General features: G+C 38.8%; 1 protein-coding gene across 4 annotated transcripts in view; it reads right to left on the minus strand.

Moving 5' to 3' along the window:
* Positions 1 to 21,647, minus strand: part of LOC125245989 (protein phosphatase 1H-like) — a 177,180-nt gene that overhangs the window by 7,259 nt on the left and 148,274 nt on the right. For 3 of the 4 annotated variants that reach the window (XM_048156814.1, XM_048156813.1, XM_048156815.1), the window contains exon 8: positions 19,645 to 19,752. In XM_048156814.1, coding sequence (XP_048012771.1) covers positions 19,645 to 19,752 — 108 coding nt within the window. Of the gene's footprint in view, positions 1 to 8,926; positions 9,418 to 19,644; positions 19,753 to 21,647 lie in introns of all 4 variants that reach the window. The other variant, XR_007179666.1, reaches the window with a different exon arrangement.

Consider the following 21,647-nt stretch of genomic DNA (forward strand, 5'->3'; position numbering starts at 1 on the left):
TCCTTGGGGGGGGGGATTATCAGTCTAAATAATTTTTACTTTATTTAGATTTAGTTTTTCTCTTTCAGGGTTGCTGCACATTTTTTAAAGTCAAATTTAAGGCTTTTTAAGACCTGAAGAAATAAAAATTAATACTAGCATAGTAGCCTATACATTATAGCTGTTACCAATCAAATGAAATCATTATCAACAAAATCCATCTTTGCAATACAGAGGTGAGACAGAGTGATAAGTGACATTAATTTACACAGCATTTACAATTTGTATACATAGATTTTTTTCTAATTTTAACTTTTTAATTAAAATGTACCTTAAATATGAAACTAAACTAAACTGCCAGTAGGTGGCAGCAAGTCACTGTCATAATGAGTGAGTCAACAGATTTGTTCAAAACATTAGTTCTAAACGCGGATTCAGTAAGTGTAACAAAAACATTTCTGTTGCACGGGGGCTCTGTTCTGCTGTTCATAATTTTGAAATTTTCGTTAGCGAAATAAAGGAAAAAAAAAATTAACAATACTGTGTGTAAAATGTAATAAGTTGAAGGAACATTGCATTTGTGCTGATTTGGGGAAAACAGCACTCTTGCTCGTGTGATATTGTAATACAAACATCTTATAATATGATATAATGACAAAAACTTGTCGGGGCAAAAAATGCCCGTGTATCTTGAATTTTGAGGGCAAATAACTGCATGCATAGCTACATCACGCTGAGTAAGATGAGTAAAGAAAACGCGGTAGGCTACTTATTAAAAGAATCACCCTTTATTTAAATATACGTACAAAGAAAATCGCTGTTAGCAGGTTAAAATAACATTCCCCATTCCATGACTAGTAAAATAATCGCAACTTACTCTGTAAAATGGCGTAATCTGCAGGGTGATGGACACGGAGGTGGTTAAAAAGGTTGGTGGTGTTGCCACCCTTCGCACTGACTGTAGCTAGGCAAATCCTGCGGATTGGGCTGTCTAAGGAGCCGAAAAACTCCCATACTGTCGAGCTTACTTTACTTTTTTTCGGGTGTGGACAGAGCCTATCACTCTGAAGTGCTGCGTCTTCTTGTTTGACAGGTGTCCACGTTAAGGTGCAATACTGCCACCTGAGAGGCCAATCAGGTACTGGTGCTGGAGTATTTACATGTCATGATATCATAAGCGTCCTATTCATTTTAAATATTGTGGTTATCGCCAATACCGGTATATTGTCACACCCTAAATTAACACGATATCGATATTTTATGCTTTGAATATCACAGTTATCGTCAATACCGGTATATTGCGACACCCCTAGTCTGTGCTTTGTCTTGTAGACCTTTATTGTGTAGTGTCTTATTTGTTTCTTAATTATTTGGTGAGTAGTGAATTGGATGGCAGATCATGGTGTGACCAAAGAGAATGAAAACTTGAATCTTATCTGTTGCAGGGGGAAAGTGATACACACACAGAGACTAGACAAGGAGCACACAGGGGGGATCACCAGGGGAAGACATGGAGACAAGGAGATGACTTGGAGTTAATATGGAAGACATAATGTTGCAGATCAGGTAGATTTCACCAGGTAAGTATCCAGGAAAATGGATTCATTGCTCATGACGAGACCAGATAAAGACTGCAGGCATTTCTCGATACCAAGTACACTAAGTTCAGATTTGTGTCCTTGGTAATTCAGACTTGTCGGTATGTTCGACTTAGCAGTATAAAATCCCGAAGACGGGAGGACGCAAGTCCGATAATTCTGCAAATCTTTATTGCATTGTATTTTAAGGGCTTGCATTTTTATGGGCTGTAATTCAGCATGGTTGTATATTTAAGCTGTGAATATTTCAATTCAAAACATTTCACACATATTTTCATTATTAATTAAATATTTTCATTATTTCATTAGTAATCCATATTCAGATTTCACTTCCAAAATTTAAATTTACAACCTATAATATTCAACAGGCAATTTTCGGTCTGTTTTATTTTGCTTTACAAATTCGCCACCACAAATTCGCTTCCGCAAATTCAGTGGTTCAAATTCGACACAATATTCAACATTGCACATCCGGGAACTACAGGACTAGCAATAGAGAGATGCATATCTCCATCTGCTGTTAGTCGGCCTCACCAGCAGGTGGCGCAAGCATGTATTGATGAAGACCAGAGCAACTGGTAGAATAAGTCATATGTTCACAAAAAAAGGATTTACAGAAATGTATAAAGAATAATCTGATGATTATCAGGACCAGTATATAGGCGGAAAAGCTGTAAGACCAAAAGCTGTGTTGACCTTTAATGTCTTCATGGTTACTTTCCCTGTGTACAATGTAAGCAGCTTTTAGAGATTATAACGCTTCTCCCACCCAATGCTGATGTACAGATCAAACATTACATCTGAGGAGGACATATATTGCTCTCGGCTGTTTAGTTTCCTTCCTTATATCCGACATTGTCTAATATTGCATTAATCACATTAATCTGACGTTGCTAGCTTTTTAATCTTTTAATCTAAATCACTATCACAACACGTTAGCATTTTGCTAGCCTGTTAACTTGTTATCCATGCCTACCGTCGTCTTCTCTCTCATGCTCCTTTTTCACCTAGATATCATCACATAGAGACTGTGTCTGTACCCCAAATTAGTAAATACAAAAAACTCCCAAACCCATTCAAAAGTAAAATATTGATGTTCAACAAATAAACAGATATAATACTGATGAACAAAAGATAAAGTTTTGGTTGCTGATTATTAGATCCCTTTCTTCAAAAGCACTTATTGTAAATGATATTATCACAGACAATTATCTAGATGTGCCGTGTTTGAAAGAAACCTGGCTAAAACCAGATGATTACATTACTTTAAATGAGTCTAGCCCTCAAGGCTACTATTATCGACACGAGCCACGTCGGAAAGGTAATTTATAGTAATATCTTCAGTATTACTAAAAAGTCTTTCAAATATAATTCCTTTGAAATGATGGTGCTTTATGTAATGTTATGTAATGTAAGTGACAAATCCCGTTTGACATTTGTGCTGGCTACAGTATACAGGCCACCAGGGCACCATACAGACTTTATCAAATATTTTGCTGATTTTTGCTGATCTGAGTTAGTACTGGCTGCGGATAAAGTCCTTATTGTTGGTGATTTTAATATCCATGTAGATCATGAAAAAGACACATTGGGATTGGCATTTGCAGACATTCTAAACTCTTTTGGAGTTAGACAACACGTGTCAGGACCCACTCATTGTTCTAATCATACTTTAGATCTATTGTCACATGGAATAGATATTGATGCCATTAAAATTCCACAGCAGATCATTATCTAGTAGGGCTGGGGGATACAGCTAAAAAAATTATCACGATATAATGTTTCATATTGATCAGTATCGATAATTAAATTAATTGAAAAAAAAAAAAAAATAGTAGAAAAAAATGAGAATTTAACCAATGCATTTTTAATTAAGGCAAACAACAAATAATTTTAAAACAAAGCAAAATAAAATGTAAACAAATATTTGTTGTTAAGTGTTAAAGAAACTTAGAGCTAAACAATTCTGGATAAATTGAGAAACTTTTATGTTTGTTTCAAACCGAGATCACAATTCTGAATGACAACGAAACAAAATAGCATGTAATTTACTAGAGGTTCTGACAAAATATTAATTGCTGCAGTCTATTTTAAAATGTAAAAAATATAAATTTATTTGAATTAATTATTTAAAAAAAAATCTGTTTGGATGTATGATTCAGTTACATGCCCATAAGTACTGGATGAATCAGTGCATTTGAAAGAATCTGTTGAATGAAGATTCAACGTCAAATATATTTTTTAACACTCACTTGTCGCCACCTGGTGGTGAAACAATGTAATGGATTACTGCGTCGTTTTCAGCACCAAGTTTCTTTCAAAAGCTGATTTGCTCTATTTTGATAGATAACATAGACATAGTGTTTTATCTGAACTATAAACTTTTATCTCAGTACTTCTGTGATAATTTGAATATTTGTAACAAGAAATAAAGATACCATGTTGTTGAAAACACTGTGCAGCTGATTATACCTACATGACAACTGCTCTTTCAAGACAAACTTTAAAGTAGATCAACTGTAAGCCATAAGGAAACCATGAAACTGCTACACTGATGAGCTGATGTGTACTTTTTTATTTACAATCTCCTTGTCGCCAGAAGGTACAGCACTCATTTTCATGTGTTTGTGTGTTCTGATTTCACGTGGCGATTGCGCAACTGAACTCCACAGCAACTTTTTTGTGTGTCACTCGTAGCGCGTCTGTTTTTGATCCAGGGACGGAGCGAGCTTGAGTTGTTCATGCAACCGAACTTAATGTCTGTTTACATTTTAATGCATTTAAGTGAAACTATCGATATATCGAACATAATTAAGACGTGCCATCAATAAATATTGATACCGTTTTATCGCCCAGGCCTATTATCTAGTCTTGTGTATACTAAATTTAGCCAAGGCTGCAAAACCCCCTCTCTGCCACAAATATGGTAGAACTATCACTTCTGCCACTAAAGACTGCTTTATAAATAATCTTCCTGATCAGTTTCATCTCCTTAGCATACCAGATAGCTTAGAAGAACTCGATGTTGCAACAGAAACTATTGACTCTCTCTTTTCCAGCACACTCAGTTGCTCCTTTGCGCTTAACCCTCTCTGGAGTCTGAGGCTGATTTGGGGCCCTGGAGAAGTTTTGACATGCCCTGTCATTTGTGCTTTTTTCAGTTGTTCATAAACATATTAATAGAAAAGTTGTCATTACACCATATTCAGCACGAACTAGGCTACCATTATATGTGAGCAACATGTATGTACATGTTTGTATTTTTGAAGGAATAACATTTATGTGTGGTTATTGAAAAAAAAAAAAACTTAAGTCATTGAAATAAGGTCAAAAAACACTTCTGGGTATTTGAGATTGTAGACTAGAATTTTTGCTTCAAAATGATGTAAAAATCCTGCCTACTCGTTCATATAAAACAATACATTGATTTAAATTTTGTAAGAAACTTTTTGTCAAGACAGACAGAATGCATGAAGGTGTGAATCACACCCGAGAAGACAAAGACCCACATAATGAGCCGCATAACGACCCGCATAATGAGCCCTTTCAGTCAGGTAGGCCAGTGGTTCTCAAACCTGTCCTGGGGACCCCCCACCACTGCATATTTTGCATGTCTCCCTCATCTAACACACCCAATTCAGCTCTTGCAGTCTCTACTAATTAGTTGATGACTTGAATCGGGTGTGTTAGATGAGGGTGACATGCAAAATGTGCAGTGGTGGGGGTCCCCAGGACAGGTTTGAGAACCACTGAGGTAGGCTATGTGAAAAAACCCTCTGTGAGCATGCTTGATAACAGGATCATAAAAGCTGTATTAACGTTAATATGATGTCCACTCTTGACAGAAAACATGATTTTTGTGATCTCATGCATGCACGTATTATTGCACATCATGTGAAGAAAATGTTTATTTTAGTTTAAATTACAGTACCAGTCAAAAGATTGTTTTTAAAAGAAGCTGCTCATGCTGTATATATAAAAAAAAACAAACAAAAAAAACAGCAATGCTGTGAAATATTATTACAATTCAAAATAATGATTTTCTATTTTAATATACTTTAAAATATACTGTATTTCTGTGATGCAATGCGTCTGACCATTCATGTTACCTCTATGGCATTTCATACAGGCTTTTAGCTTAAAAGCATGCACATTTGGAGAAATATTGATGGATTCTCATATGTTTATATCAATTTTCTATACAGAGGAGTAATATTTATTCAATATTTATTGTCATCACTATGAGCGCTGGATACTCTGATGTACTGTGTTTTCAATTTATACTTGCAGCCGGAGGGCGCTCTGTGCACATTTAGTCCACAAATGACTCGTAATGAAGAACAGGCATACCATGTGACAATCCAGGAACTAACAGAGGCTTCCAGAGATCACTATAACCATGGCTATAACATGCAGATAGAGACTTTTGAAGGTAGTAAATACATGATTGTGAAGATGTATACATGTATTGCCTCAGAATTTGCGTCTGAATAGAGCGTGCACTCCTTGGGCGTGGCCAAATTAGTGGATAATGAGCTGACTCACGGACGTCTGACATGTCTCTCTTTTCATACAGATTACATAAACAGACTTAAACGATTTAAAACCTGACATTTCGTCAGTAAAACCGGTTCCCTGATTACCGCTAAATCGCCATCACCTGGTTTCAAATGGAGCGGCATTTAATAGACAGAGCCATAGTTCACTGACAAGCTATGCAATATCGTGTTCATTATCAAAGGCGATTCATCTGCGACGAGAACGAGATACTGCGTAGCTTGTCAGTGATCTACGGTTCTGTCTATTAAATGGCGCTCTATTTGAAAGCAGGTGATGGCGATTTAGCGGTAATCAGGGAACCGGCTTTACTGACGAAATGCGCGTGACAATCGCATGCGATATATCACCCAGCCCTATAAGAAATAAAGCTTCAACGTCTGTAATGACTTTATAAACTTTTTTACTTGCAAGATTGATAATATTAGAGAAAAAATTATAACCATGCAACTTTCTCTACAGTATTGCATCAGACTCATTGTAGTGTCCCTGAGGAAAAATTCCATTCATTCGCTGCTATAGGAGAGGAAGAATTGTCTAAACTTGTTAAATCATCAAAATCAACAACATGTATGTTAGACCCTATACCGACTAAGCTACTGAAAGAGATGCTTCCAGAGGTCATAGATCCTCTTCTTAAAGGTGCCCTAGAACGTTCTTTCACAAGATGTAATATAAGTCTAAGGTGTCCCCTGAATGTGTCTGTGAAGTTTCAGCTCAAAATACCCCATAGATTTTTTTTAATTAATTTTTTTAGTTGCCTATTTTGGGGCATCATTAACTATGCGCCGATTCAGGTTGTGGCCCCTTTAAACAAAGTTCACACAGCTAATATAACCCTCAAATGGATCTTTACAAGATGTTCGTCATGCATGCTTTAAACACGGATACTTTATTCTGTATATGAGCTATGAGCCACGTGGCTAGTGTTGTTCCACACAAAGCGAAGCATGAAACCGTTCATATGCGGGCTCCGCATGTATATCATAACAATCGTATTTTTAATGTGTTCGTATTCAATCTCCATCTCATGTGCGTGTCCGAATGCAGAGGTGAATGAACCGCACTTTTGTGACATTTGAATTTTCCGCTGTAATGCGATCTCACGCCAACATATTTTCCATTTGCGCTGGTAGATTACAGCAAAACAATCCACATGCAACCAAACTTGTGGTTAGTATGCGTTAACGAGACCGGACAATGACTGAGTGACTGTGAGTGTCTTTTATAGTGCTGCTGATTGAGCTGGTGATGAGTGTCAGGTGTGTGTGATCAGAACTCTGGTGAGGGAGTGCGACATGATTGTCTGGGTGCAGAGCCTGGCGTGTCTGTGACAATTGACGTCAGCATGTTCTACCAGCCCATACTTGGAGCCAACCAGCACTCCGGATCTTGCCGGTAGTACACGATGACGTCAGATTTTGTGATGTTGCTCCGACTTTGTTTTTCAAACCGGAAGACAGAAATCGCTCTGAAAAATGCAAAAATAACTAATTTCAACTTTTAAATAAAATTAATGAGTACCTTTAGTGTTTTCAATGATGTGCAGCCTATACATATCTGTTCACAGCTCAAAAAATGTGTTCTGGGGTTTCATGACCCTTTAAACATCATATAGATTTTAAGATCTTGCTAATTACTTACAAAGCACTAAATGGTTTGGCTCCCCAGTATCTGAGCAAGCTCTTAACGCATTATAGTCCTTCATGTCTACTGCGATCTCAGAATTCAGGCGAATTGATAATACCTAGAATATCAAAATCAACTGCTGGCGGTAGATCCTTCTCCTATTTGACACCTAAACTCTGTAAGAAGCATTGTACGAGAAGCAGACACACTCTGTCAGTTTAAATCTAGACTAAAAATGCATCTCTTTAACCTGGCATACACTACACATTATCAATTTATGTTTTCAAATCCATTAAAGGATTGTTAGGCTGCATAAATTAGGTCACCCGGAACCCGGAACACTTCCTATAACACCAGACGTACTCGTTACATCAGAAGAAGAATGGCATCTACGCTAATAGCAGTCTCTCAGTTTATGCCGAGGTTTACCATAGTCAGCCGTATCCGGCCTCACCGACAGGACAGCCAGTGCCACGGATTCCCAACAAACCATCCCATACTGGTGTGATGAATACGGTCTTCAACTAGATGGAACTGGATTAAATATTTTGACTGTTGCAATCCCAATCTGATTTATGACCTGTAACACTGCCTGAATCATAATCATGCACTGTTCACTGTTGACCAGAGGAGAACTGCCCCCCCCTCGACTGTTTTCTCCAGTGCTGATATATAGACAAATTAACTAAATTAAAGGTCCTCTAAGCGATGTCACGCGTTTTTAGGCCAAAACATTTTTTGTCACATACAGCAAACATCTCCTCACTATCCGCTAGCTGCCTGTCCCCTGAACACACTGTAAAAAAACGCGGTCTCTGTAGTCGCCACAAGTTCCAAAAACGGCAACAAAAACAAACTGGTGCAGCCTAGACCACGAATCATAATAAAAACGCTCCAGCCAATAACCGACAAGAATGATTTTAAATGCGCGTTTCAGGAAGCACAGATGGGAGGGGAGGAGTAGGCGGAGGGAGGGTCTAGCTAGCCTCTGTTCTGTTTGACAACACTTCGAACGTCAACAGGAAGTTACTCCGCTCAGGATCGCTTAGAGAACCTTTAATAACTATTGATTTTTACAACGGAATTAATCAAGACTGAATTTACTTAAGCTGGACAATGACACCATTTTCTTTAAGAGCTGTCGTGCAGCCAAAATTATTTACCTGTAAAGCCTGGAACACACCAAGCCGATGCAGATGACCTAGTGGCGACAAAAGCAGACTGCGGAGTTGGCTCACATTGGCAGTGTCTGGGTCCAAAGTTGCCCTGACACACAAAACCGATGCTCAACACCTGACGGCCAAGTTGCACGTCCGGTCTGCTCCTGCGTAAGAAGAAATGCCTTTCCATACCAGGTGGCCTGACTGACCGACGAGTTCCGACACCGATTCGGCTGAAAAAAAGCAGACGAGGACCAACTTCAGCCGATGGTGCAGAACACACTGAGAAAACTTAGGCGGCTGACAAACAAAAACTGTCCGACGGCTGACCGTCGGCTTGGTGTGTTCTGGGCTTTACCACTGTAAAGCTGCTTTGACACAATCTGCATTGTAAAAAGCACTATATAAATAAAGGTGACTTGACTTATCTTTATATTTGTGGCGCTGTGCTGCAATACTAGGGTTTCCCTCATATGTTATACTCCAGGATTCCCCTGCCGTCGGAACATATAAAACACAATGTAGCTTAATGGACTATTACAGTGACATAAAAGACCAAACTCACACTTTACTGGGGATGTAGGCTATACTATATAGGCTTCAGGCAAGCAGATGCACTCAGAATATGAACATACGTAAAGCGCAAAGTTTGACACTAAGTGTTCCCCAGAGAAATACTGGCTTAAAGTTGGCTTGACGTTGGCTGTTCTATATTCGCAAATTTCAATAGCATTTGAAGAGAATAACTTACAGTCATAAAACCAACTGTAAAGTGTTGTGTCATGTAGGTGTCAGGTATGATAGACAATTTAGTTTATATTTAATCAAATAAACTGTCAAGTCATATGTAAATATCACTATGCATTTCACTCATTGTATGCTCATACACAAAATATACCATAATTTAAATCTCAATAGCATTTGAAGAGAATGACTTAGTCATAAAACCAAATGTAAAGTTAGGGGTGTACTTAACCAGTAAGTGAGCTAAGCAGCCGCTTAGGGCTCTGGGGAATTAGGGGCCCCCCAACAAATACCAAGAAGCCTATATAAATAATATAGTTTTCTATCATATATTGTATGGCCTGTCTATAACCATTAAGATTTTAACATTATTATTACATCTGCTCGAACATCATGAATAGTGGAACTTTCCTATCGTACTGCACATGCGGCAAGCAGTGCTAGATAAGAGCAGAGCAGACAGAGTTTAGTGATAGAGTGCGCAAGTTGCAAACAGAAGGCGAGGTTTAGAAATTAAACAAACATGAAACGCAGCTACTCTAGCGGAGCTGAAAAAAAGGAGGAAAAAAGAAGATATAAAAAAGAATGTGGCTAAACTCCCAAAAGTCACTACTTTTTTCCCACAAAGTCCCACAGTCAGTGCTGCTCTAACAGAAGCAGCAGCAGCCCCTCTCCCACGTCCGTCAGACAAAGGAATGAGTTTGGAAATGATGACAACGTGACAGTGAGTGTAGCCTGCGAACATGAACAGCACACAGATGCGAATAGCACGCAGGGATTTTTACTCATTATTTGGACACCTGTCAGATAATGAGTGCTGTGAGCTTATTAAGAGAGGGCCTGTTCAAATAAAAGAAAATTTCCCAGTGAACATTGATGGCTGACAATTCACAAACAGCAATTACTTCATTAATATAAAAAATGGTGGGAGGTCACGTGACCCATACACGCGATGGTTGAAGGACTTTGATGCTCTATCTAAACCCTCTTTATTTTGTAAAATAACAAACTCATAGTACTGACAGCCATTATTTTCCTACTTGATATATTGCCAGCATTATGTACGGAAACAGAAAACAGGACTCTTCTCCATCCACAACCCCCTCCGGGAAGAAAAAGATGAAGCTGGCGACTGAGGCTAATCTGACTGATGCCATTGCGGAGGCATTTTCAAAACAACAAATTTCGCTTGAAACTATGGTTCAGAATGCAATACAGACGGCTATGGAGGATATTAAAATTTCTCTGATCGAGCTCCGCCAAGAAGTGCAATCTCAAACGAATACAGTACGAGACCTGGTATCAAAAGTTGATAAGATTCAGGGTGAGACGTGACAGATGAAGAAAGATCTAAATATGTGCACAACAGAGCAGCAAAGCCTGACCTTGAAAATCGCGGAGTTAGAGGACAGGTCTCGCCGTAATAATGTGCGTTTGGTGGGACTGCCGCAGGACCGAGAAGGGGATGACCCAATAGTAGGGGTGTAACGATACGCTCAGGTCACGATACGGTACGTATCTCGATACAGAGTTCACGATACGATACGTATCACGATATTTTGAACAAAATGAAACTGAAATTCAAACAAGATTTATTAAAAAAACAAACAAATTTCAATAATTTTCCTTGTTGTACATACAAGATCACATTTCAATAAAATAAATAAATATAAAATTTTAATAAAAACCTTCTGTATTCAAATTAACAGTTGAATAGGGCTGTCTGTCACTGAAAAAAATGTTAAATTTAACATGAACTTTTGATGAATGAATAGGGGCCGTTCACATAGCGCGTCTAAAAACGCGTGGAAGGCGCGGCCGCACCGCTTCTCCTTCTTTCCAAAGCGCTTGCGCTCCTGTGGCGTCGGTCGTTGCTATGCAACCATGAACTGAGCTCTCCAAGAGGATCAGGATGTTTCTGCAAAGGATAAATGATTTCTAGCCCTTGCATTAGTTTTACTATGAGATATATTGATGGAGATAAGATATAAAAACCACCATGAACAGCTATGATCAGCTGTTCGGCTGAGCTTTTGATGTTTTGTTACGGAAAGGCCATAGCTGATCGGTTGATTCTTGTCACACGACCTGCGGTGCGCTTGCGGCATTCTGAAAAGTTGAGAATTGAATGCGCGTCGCGTTGATCTCATTATGAGCGCGCCTGCCGCCCGGCTACATTTGAAAATAATAACTGACTTGCACGCGGAAAAGACGCAATATGTGAACGGCCCCTAACTTAAAGCAAAGCATCGCAAGCGTCTTTTGCTTTTCTGTGAGCACAGCTATTGCTGTGCACTGCGGTGAAAGAATATGGCGGGCCGGAAGGTCCAAAAATATGGCTACCGACTTGTCGCGGGAATTCACTATTCAATTCCCAGTAGCCACTGAGTTTACCACTGATAGGCCGGCGGTGCATCTGTATACACACTCTCCTCACGCAGCGAACGACTCACTTTCCTCACGCAGCTGACCACTGACTCTCCTCAGCTGCCGACTCACTTTCCTCACGCAGCGAACGACTCACTTTCCTCACGCAGCTGACCACTGACTCTCCTCAGCTGCCGACTCACTTTCCTCACGCAGCGAACGACTCACTTTCCTCACACAGCGAACGACTCACTTTCCTCAGCTGGCGACTCACTTTCCTCACGCAGTGAACGACTCACTTTCCTCAGCTGGCGACTCACTTTCCTCGCGCAGTGAACGACTCACTTTCCTCAGCTGGCGACTCACTTTCCTCAGCTGGCGACTCACTTTCCTCACGCAGCGAACGACTCACTTTCCTCAGCTGGCGACTCACTTTCCTCGCGCAGTGAACGACTCACTTTCCTCGCGCAGTGAACGACTCACTTTCCTCAGCTGGCGACTCACTTTCCTCACGCAGCGAACGACTCACTTTCCTCAGCTGGCGACTCACTTTCCTCGCGCAGTGAACGACTCACTTTCCTCAGCTGGCGACTCACTTTCCTCACGCAGCGAACGACTCACGCAGTGAACGACTCACTTTCCGCAGCCGGTGACTTACTTGCCGCAGCCGGCGACTCACTTTCCTCACGCAGCAATTGACTCTCCTCACGTTTCTTTTCAAATACTGTGATGATGCAATAAATAACTACATCGAGTAAAGTTTATCATTTTTGTGTTGTAATTGTAATTTATTCTGAAGCAATATTCCAATCAGTGTTCTGTAAACTGTTGTTAAGATGTAAACTGTAAATCATCAGATCTGTATACGCTCCCTTAAAGGGATAGGTCAATCATCAAAAATAAAAATTCTGTCATCCTTGCCTTACCTTCTAGTTGTTCCGAACCTGTATGAGTTTCTTTCTTCTGTTGAACTAAAAATATGTTTTGAATGTCAGTAAACAGACAGCTGACTGTAGCCAGTGAGTTTCATATAGGAAAAAAAAATACTATGGAAGTCACTGGTTACCGTCAACTGTCTGGTTACTGACATTCTTCAAAATATTATCATTTTTAGCTCAACAGAAGAAAGAAACTCATATAGGTTTGGAACAACTAGAGTGTAAGTCAATGATGACAGAATTATCATTTAGGTTTAACTATCCCTTGAAATTGATTGTCATGGCATTTTTTTTTATTTATTTTTTTACCTTTTTAAAAAGGTAATTTCCCCTAACCTTGGCTATCAATGTCATGTTAATTAGAATAACTCAAGATACTAAAGATACATTTTTGATTTGCAGTTGTCATGCTTAAAAACTGGTTCTGCAGATTTTTGACATTTCAAAATTGCATTGTTTTTGTAACACAGTTTAATGTATCTTTAGTTAAAGTTATATATTTATCAACATTTGAACTTTGCAAAAAGGGAAATGTCACTTTTTCAGAATATTGTATATTAAAGATAATTTGTAAAATCCACAAAAGCTTTATAGATCTTTATTGTAAAGTTGTTAAACAGTGTTTTTCATGCTTGTTTTGCACATTCATATTCAATTTTATATACATGCATCCAGTGGTGTAGTCTAGTTTTTTGTAGTGAGTATACTGTGATTTTTCCCTCCCAGCCTCACACTCACCCATCCCAGATAGACACCCCATAAGCACTGCCACACTCTCTAATGAATATAGTATTGAATTTAGAGCATTCTGAAAGACTTAAATCTGGGCAAAACAAGACTTTAACATCCAATGACATTTACAGCTGAAGAGACCTGATGATTTTCTACTGTTTAGTGTCAATCACCATCTAACTCAGCCAGTTGAGATAGCCTTCGATGTTATATGAATATGATCCCTGGATCATAGGTTTTATCAGCTGGCAAGTTTAAAAGCACATTTAAGAGTGCAAATTGCAATGCTGGGTTAAAAACAACCCAAGTTGGGTTGAAAATGGACAAACCCAGCAATTGGGTTGTTTTAACCCAACTATTGTGTAAAAATTGCTGTATTGCTTGCTTAAAAAGAACCCCAAATAGGTTGGAAATTTACATTTATGAATATTAAATATAATAATTGAACAATAAACACTTAAATAGTTTATTAATAAATGATCACCTTTTGATTATTATTGTTGCCTCTATAATTGTGTCTGTTTTTAATTTCCAATCTATTTTGGGTTCATTTCAAGCCAGCCATATAGTAATTTTTAAACAATAGCTGAGTTAAATAAAACTACCCAGCAAGTTGGGCAAACATTTAACCCAACTGCTGGGTTAAAACAACCCAATCCATTTTCAACCCAACTTTGGTTGTTTTTAACCCAGCATTCTTTCCATTATTGTAACAATAATGGAAAGATGAGGCTTGTCAGCATGTCACAATATAACCCCGTTTGGACTTTATTTTCTGTTTTTCTGTAGTTTTTCTGTGATTTCCTGCCAATCTGTCATTATATTTATGCATTTAAATCACTAACTTGAAATTCGATTCAATATCAGTTATTTTGGATATAGCTACATAACAAATTTGCTCAAGAAAAAAAAAAAAAAAAAACTAATGCTGTAAATGGGACTCATGTGGTACTTCATTAATATTGAAGGTTAAAATGAAGTGATTTGTATACAAATTTAAACTACACTTGAGGAAATTTTTTGTAAAAATAAAGTAGGCCTACTAACTTTAAAATTATCCAATTCGTTTTTTGAAATATAAATGGTGGCTGTCAACTTGATGGATTTTATTCAAACATTCATTAGGCTATTAAAGAACATTAAAAATTATGATTAGGCCTAATATGTAATGTGCATATATTTAGCTGAATGCTCCTCTCTAGAGTTCACTTTTCTAGCTGACTAATGAGTTTATGGTCACTGAATATGTTTGTTCTGAGGTAAATGTGACGTTACGTGACATTGTTTACAAGCTGTTATAATGTCTTTCCGCAGTTAAAACACTGATTACGCGAATACACGAGACATGGTATGGATTTAGTTAAGTTGTTCTGTATATTTTAACATAACGTTACCTTCGGAGGTTCATTCATGTTTATTTCGCGCTGTAACTGGTATTAAAGCAGAGAAGAGGATCAGTTCACGGGCGCTTCATGCTGCCGCTTCTCTTGAACTGATGAGGCGCTACAGCGGTCACGACACATTGAAGAGCGCCAAAACGGTATTTATGTTTTTTTATTTCGTAGTAAAATGGCCAGAATTTGAAATATGAGACTACGTTTCATGTCAAAAGCAACAAACCACAAATCATATTGTGATTTATTGGATGGTTACGTATCCTCGCGCTTTTTAAGTGGGTATACGGAAATCCTTGACCTTTCCTAGTGGGTATACAGCGTATACCTGCGTATCACGTAGACTACACCACTGCATGCATCTAAATGCCACTTCTCATGCAGATTTCCTCTGCCATGGAAAAAATAATGGTAAAAGCCCTACAGTGAGTTATTCTAATTAGCCTAACATGAAATTGATAGCCAAGGTTAGGGGAAATTAACTTTTTATAAAGGTAAAAAAAAAAAAAAATGCCATGACAATCAATTTCAAGGGATAGTTAAACCTAAATGATAATTCTGTCATCATTGACCTACACTCTAGTTGTTCCAAACCTATATGAGTTTCTTTCTTCTGTTGAGCTAAAAATGATAATATTTTGAAGAATGTCAGTAACCAGACAGTTGACGGTAACCAGTGACTTCCATAGTATTTTTTTTTCCTACTATGAAACTCACTGGCTACAGTCAGCTGTCTGTTTACTGACATTCAAAATATATATTTTAGTTCAACAGAAGACAGAAACTCATACAGGTTCGGAACAACTAGAAGGTAAGGCAAGGATGACAGAATTTTTATTTTTGATTGACCTATCCCTTTAAGGGAGCGTATAGCTACAAATCTGATGATTTACAGTTTACATCGTAACAACAGTTTACAGAACACTGATTGGAATATTGCTACAGAATAAATTACAATTACAACACAAAAAATTATAAACCTTACTCGATGTAGTTATTGCATCATCACAGTATTTGAAAAGAAACGTGAGGAGAGTCAATTGCTGCGTGAGGAAAGGGAGTCGCCGGCTGCGGAAAGTAAGTCACCGGCTGCGGAAAGTGAGTCGCCGGCTGCGGAAAGTGAGTCGCCGGCTGCGGAAAGTGAGTCGTTCACTGCGTGAGTCGTTCGCTGCGTGAGGAAAGTGAGTCGCCAGCTGAGGAAAGTGAGTCGTTCACTGCGTGAGGAAAGTGAGTCGCCAGCTGAGGAAAGCGAGTCGTTCACTGCGTGAGGAAAGTGAGTCGTTCGCTGCGTGAGGAAAGTGAGTCGTTCACTGCGTGAGGAAAGGGAGTCGTTCGCTGCGTGAGGAAAGTGAGTCGTTCACTGCGTGAGGAAAGTGAGTCGCCAGCTGAGGAAAGTGAGTCGTTCGCTGCGTGAGGAAAGTGAGTCGTTCGCTGCGTGAGGAAAGTGAGTCGCCAGCTGAGGAAAGTGAGTCGTTCACTGCGTGAGGAAAGTGAGTCGCCAGCTGAGGAAAGTGAGTCGTTCGCTGCGTGAGGAAAGTGAGTCGGCAGCTGAGGAGAGTCAGTGGTCAGCTGCGTGAGGAAAGTGAGTCGTTCGCTGCGTGAGGAGAGTGTGTATACAGATGCACCGCCGGCCTATCAGTGGTAAACTCAGTGGCTACTGGGAATTGAATAGTGAATTCCCGCGACAAGTCGGTAGCCATATTTTTGGACCTTCCGGCCCGCCATAAAAGAAAGCCACGACTTTTCTCACGCGACCATGCAAGAGACTGACATGAGAAACGTTTAAACCTGCTTGCAAGATTCAATGTGTGCCCGAAACACTTACTGAACTAGAGAGCTGATTGAGACACACCATCTACGATAAATCGTTACACCCCTAATACTTATAGTAATTTAAAAATGTGGTAGCATTGGATCTGGACAGGAAGGATAACTCTGGGAGTTGGAAGGGGTGTGTCGCGATTCTGCCTTCTCACATCGCGATACAGGTTCGTGGACCTGCGTATCGTGATTTCGGTTTCATATCGCATATCGTTACAGCCCTACCCAATAGGCTTTCTTCAAAAGATGCTCCCCGTTTGGATACCCGCGCTGAAGAATAAAGGGCTGATCGAGATTGACCAAGATTGGCAGAATTTACGGCTCCGGTAAATCCCGCACGTTAATCTTTCGGGTATTACGATACCAAGATCGGCAGACGATTCTTTAGGGAGCCAGGGAAGTGACGAGAACTGAACCGATTCGTGATCAGGAGCACCTGCTGCTCTTTTTCGCCAACTACAGCGGGTTCACCTTCCGTAGATGACAGGCCTTCGGAAGTATTCAAAAGGATCTGCATGCGTTGGGAATTCCAAACTTCCTCATATACCCCGCCATTCTTTGCATCAGATTTGGTGGTAGCCAACACTCCTTTGATTCAGTTAAAAAAGCAGAGGAATTCTTAGTGGAAGCTCGTAATACCCATACATCCGGTGCCAGACGTAAATTATCCTTTTATGGACCGCCGCCTTCTCCAGAGTCTATCGATGAGTAAAGCAAGTCCTCGGATGGGTTAGGAGTGAGTACTTTGTTTATGCTGTAAAGTGCAAGCAATGTAACGATCTGTTTTAGTGGATTTGAGTCCTGTTTTTATTTAATTTTTTTTGGTTTGGTTAAATAGGCCAAACACATATACTCTGTTCATTTATAGTATACATAGTCTATTTGGCTGTCACTACTGTTTATACTAAGCATAATGTTGTTATACTACATGTTTCATGATAAAATGGAAGAGGGTGGTTGATGTTGGATGTTCTGGTGAACAACGGGCCTTTATAACGTGGGGGGATTTTGCGGCCTCTGATAGGGGGTATTTGTTCATGTTATTGTTATCTAATTTTTGCACTGTTTTGGTTTTGTCGCAGGTCAAGCATATATATTTTGGTTTTGCAAAACATATTACTTTATGTTTTATGTTTTACTTACTACTACATATTACACACCACTTTTTCAATATATTATGGATATATTCAAAATTATATCAATCAATATCAGAGGTCTTAATAGTCCAAACAAGAGAGACAAATTCCTGATCTATCTGCATAGGAAAGCAATTGATATTGCTCTAATTCAGGAAACCTATCTAAAAAGAGCAGACGTTCAAAGCAGTGTTAATTTTGGCAGCCATTTTTAATTTAGTCTTAGTCTTTATCTTCAGACGAAAATGCTCCTTAGTCTTAGTCACATTTTAGTCTTTCATATCTTAGTCTAGTTTTAGTCGACGAAAAGTCATCACATTTTTTGTCAAGTCTTAGTCATTACTTTTAGTCAAACTACAGTTACCAACATTAATTTTGATAGCTATTTTATATGTAGTCTTAATTTAAATAGTAATAATTTTTTCTCTTTAGACCAATTCATGTAAGCTTATGAAAATTTGAATCAAGGTAAGAGACTGTATTCACATTGCACTCATAGCAGCAGTAGCACTTGTGCAATTCTACAAATCCTCTTTCAGTGGTTCTCAAACTTTCTAGAGTGTCATACCCCCTGAGGGATTTGACATCTGTCATACCCTCTCTTTTCCACTTAGACTGCAGTTATACATTTCCATTAAGGGACAATAACCTTCTTAAATCGATTTTTCCAGTGCATTTTTTACCTTTATAAATACCTTTGTAAAATAAATAATGCCTTAAATATATATTTTTTAAAAATGCAATAAATACAATGATGATAAAAATGAACTGATACTTTTAAATAAAACCGCCAGTAGGTGGTGGTAAGTCACTGTTTTTTATGAGTGAATCATCGAGTCATTCATTCTTTCAGTATCAAAGCAAGTTGCTGTATTTATGAATGAATCATTGATGATTCGTTCAAAGCCGCAGATTCATTCACGAAACACAGCTTGTGTGCTGCTCTGCTGTGTCTTTCGCTGCAAAATAGAACAAAAATACTGACAATACTGTTTAAAATGTACATATTACCCTTTTGTTTGTTGAACTGTATAAAATCAGTATTCGGGATATTATATATTATATTCGGGCAATATTCTTGCTGGTATAATATGATCAACATTAAAAACAGTAACTCGTATGTTTTTGTATCGAAGAGAGGTTTAATCTTAAATCTACATGCAGTCTATGTCTATATTTGTTCTTCATGCTAGTAAGTGTTAAATCCCCACTTTCACAAAGGTAACGTTATATTGTCGAGAACAGCACTAATGTAGCGCGATGCTGGCTTGTGTGGGTGCAGTCAGTTTTGACCACGAAAGATGAGGTAATTTGATTGAATATCATGTATATACGACATTTTACCTGCTAGAAATACATGTTTACTTTTCGTGTTAAGATGGAGGTTGTTGTTTTGTTTGACAACACTTCAAACGTCAACAGAAAGTTACTCCGCCCAGGATCACTTAGAGCACCTTTAATAAACCTTTATACTACTTGCAACCAGCTGTGACACAATGTGCAGATATCTTGCTTGATGATCCCGCAATGCCTTCAAGATAACATTTTTAATCATTGTTTCATTTGAATTTAACAAAAAAGTAGCTCACCTCTGGAAAGCAGGACAGAAAGGGTTTAATATAGATGTTGGAGTCATGGACTTTGAGGTCATGGTCTCCTAAACCACGAGTCACACCTATGGTAGCCATCACTCGTGCCTGTGTGTGAGAAATAAAAAATAAGCTTAAATTCACAAGACTAGAAAAGTACATAGGACTATACACTAAAAAATAGGGCTTATATTATGAATGAAAGAAAGTGCTGAAAAATCCAGCTAAAACCAGCCTAAGCTGGTTGGCTGGTCTTAGCTGGTTTAAGCTGGAAGTAGCTGGTTTTTAGCTGGTCTTCCAGCCTGGCTTAGCTGGTCAAGCTGGTCTCCCAGCCTGGGTTAGCTGGTGTTCAGCTGGTTTAAGCTGACCAGCTCCCAGCTCCCAGCTCCCAGCCTGGTCATAGCTCACAGAGAGTCAGGACCTTGGGGCCCTGGAGAAGTTTTGACATGCCCTGACATTTGTGCTTTTTTCAGTTGTTCATAAACATTAATGGAAAAAGTGTCATTACACTGTATTCAGCACAAACTAGGCTACCATAATATGTGAGGAACATGTATGTACATGTTTGTGTTTTTGAAGGAATAATGTTTATGCGTGGTTGTTGAAAAAACAAAAAAACTTAAGTCACTGAAATAAAGCCAAAAAATATATATTAAATCTGTGTTCACAAGACTTCTGGGAATTGGAGGTTGTAGACTAGAGTTTTTGCTTCAAAATGAGGTAAAAATTATGCTGCCTGCTTGTTCATATAAAACAATAGAGAGATTTAAATTTTCTAAAACATCTTTGGTCAAGAAACACAGTATGCGTGGAGGCGTGAATCATCATGAATGATGGGTGATTTTCACCTGAGAAGACAAAAGAATCGCATAAAAAGCTCTAATGACCTGCATAAATAATGAGCTCTTTCAGTCAGGCTGTGAAAAAACCCTCTGTGATCTCTGATGTCTTAAGCTCATCATTGTGTAAATCAAACATACAGAAAAAACAGCAATACTGTGAAATATTATTATAATTTAAAATAATGGTATTGTATTATATACTTTAAAATATAATGCATTTCTGTGATGCAAAGTGTCTGAACAATTATGTTACCTCTATGGCATTTCATATAGGCTTTTAGCTTAAAAGCATGTACATTTGGAGAAATATTGATGGATTCTCATATGTTTATGTCAATTTTCTATACAGAGGAGTAATATTTATTCAATATTTATTGTCATCACTGTGAGCGCTGGATACTGTGTTTTCAATTCATACTTGCAGCCGGAGGGCGCTCTGTGCATTTTTAGTCCACAAATTCATCTAAAGAAGAACAGGAACCAGGAACTAACGGCATGTCTTCTAGAGGTCGCTAACCATGGCTTTAACATCCAGATAAACACTTTTCAAGACAATAAATACACGATTGAGATGATGCATACAAGTATTGCCTCAGAATTTGCCTGTGAATAGCGCTGGGTCTGCGGGCGTGGCCGCATTAGAGGATGATGAGCTGAATCACGGACTTCTGACATGGCTCTCCTTTCATACAGATTACATAAACACAGAATTTTTGTTTTCGAGTCACGTGACGTGCTCATGAACCTAGTCGCACTCGAGTAGAGCTCCGTACGTTTGGCCCCTTTTTGCTGATTTTTTCGTTTTATTTTAAGTTTACTTCATTAATAATACTATTTCTGATGGCTTACAATCGGAAACAGCAGGAGATATCTCTGACGGCTTCTCCGATTAAGAAGAAATCCAAGCCACCAACCACGGGTGACATGGTAGACAAGATGGCAAACACTGTTGCGCACTTTGAGGACATTCTAAGAACTGAGTTGACGGCCATGCGGAACGAATTCGCCTCTCACATGTCAGTTGTTCAGTCGCTATGCTCCAAACTGGATCTTCTTACAGGGGAGATGAGAGAACAAAAGAAAGTGGTCGCAGATCACGATAAGCGAGTAGCCGCGCTCGAGCAACAGATCGTGGACTTACAGGATTGCAATAGGCGCAGT

This window comes from Megalobrama amblycephala, linkage group LG14 (genome assembly GCF_018812025.1).
Source record: "Megalobrama amblycephala isolate DHTTF-2021 linkage group LG14, ASM1881202v1, whole genome shotgun sequence".
Classification (NCBI taxonomy): domain Eukaryota; kingdom Metazoa; phylum Chordata; class Actinopteri; order Cypriniformes; family Xenocyprididae; genus Megalobrama; species Megalobrama amblycephala.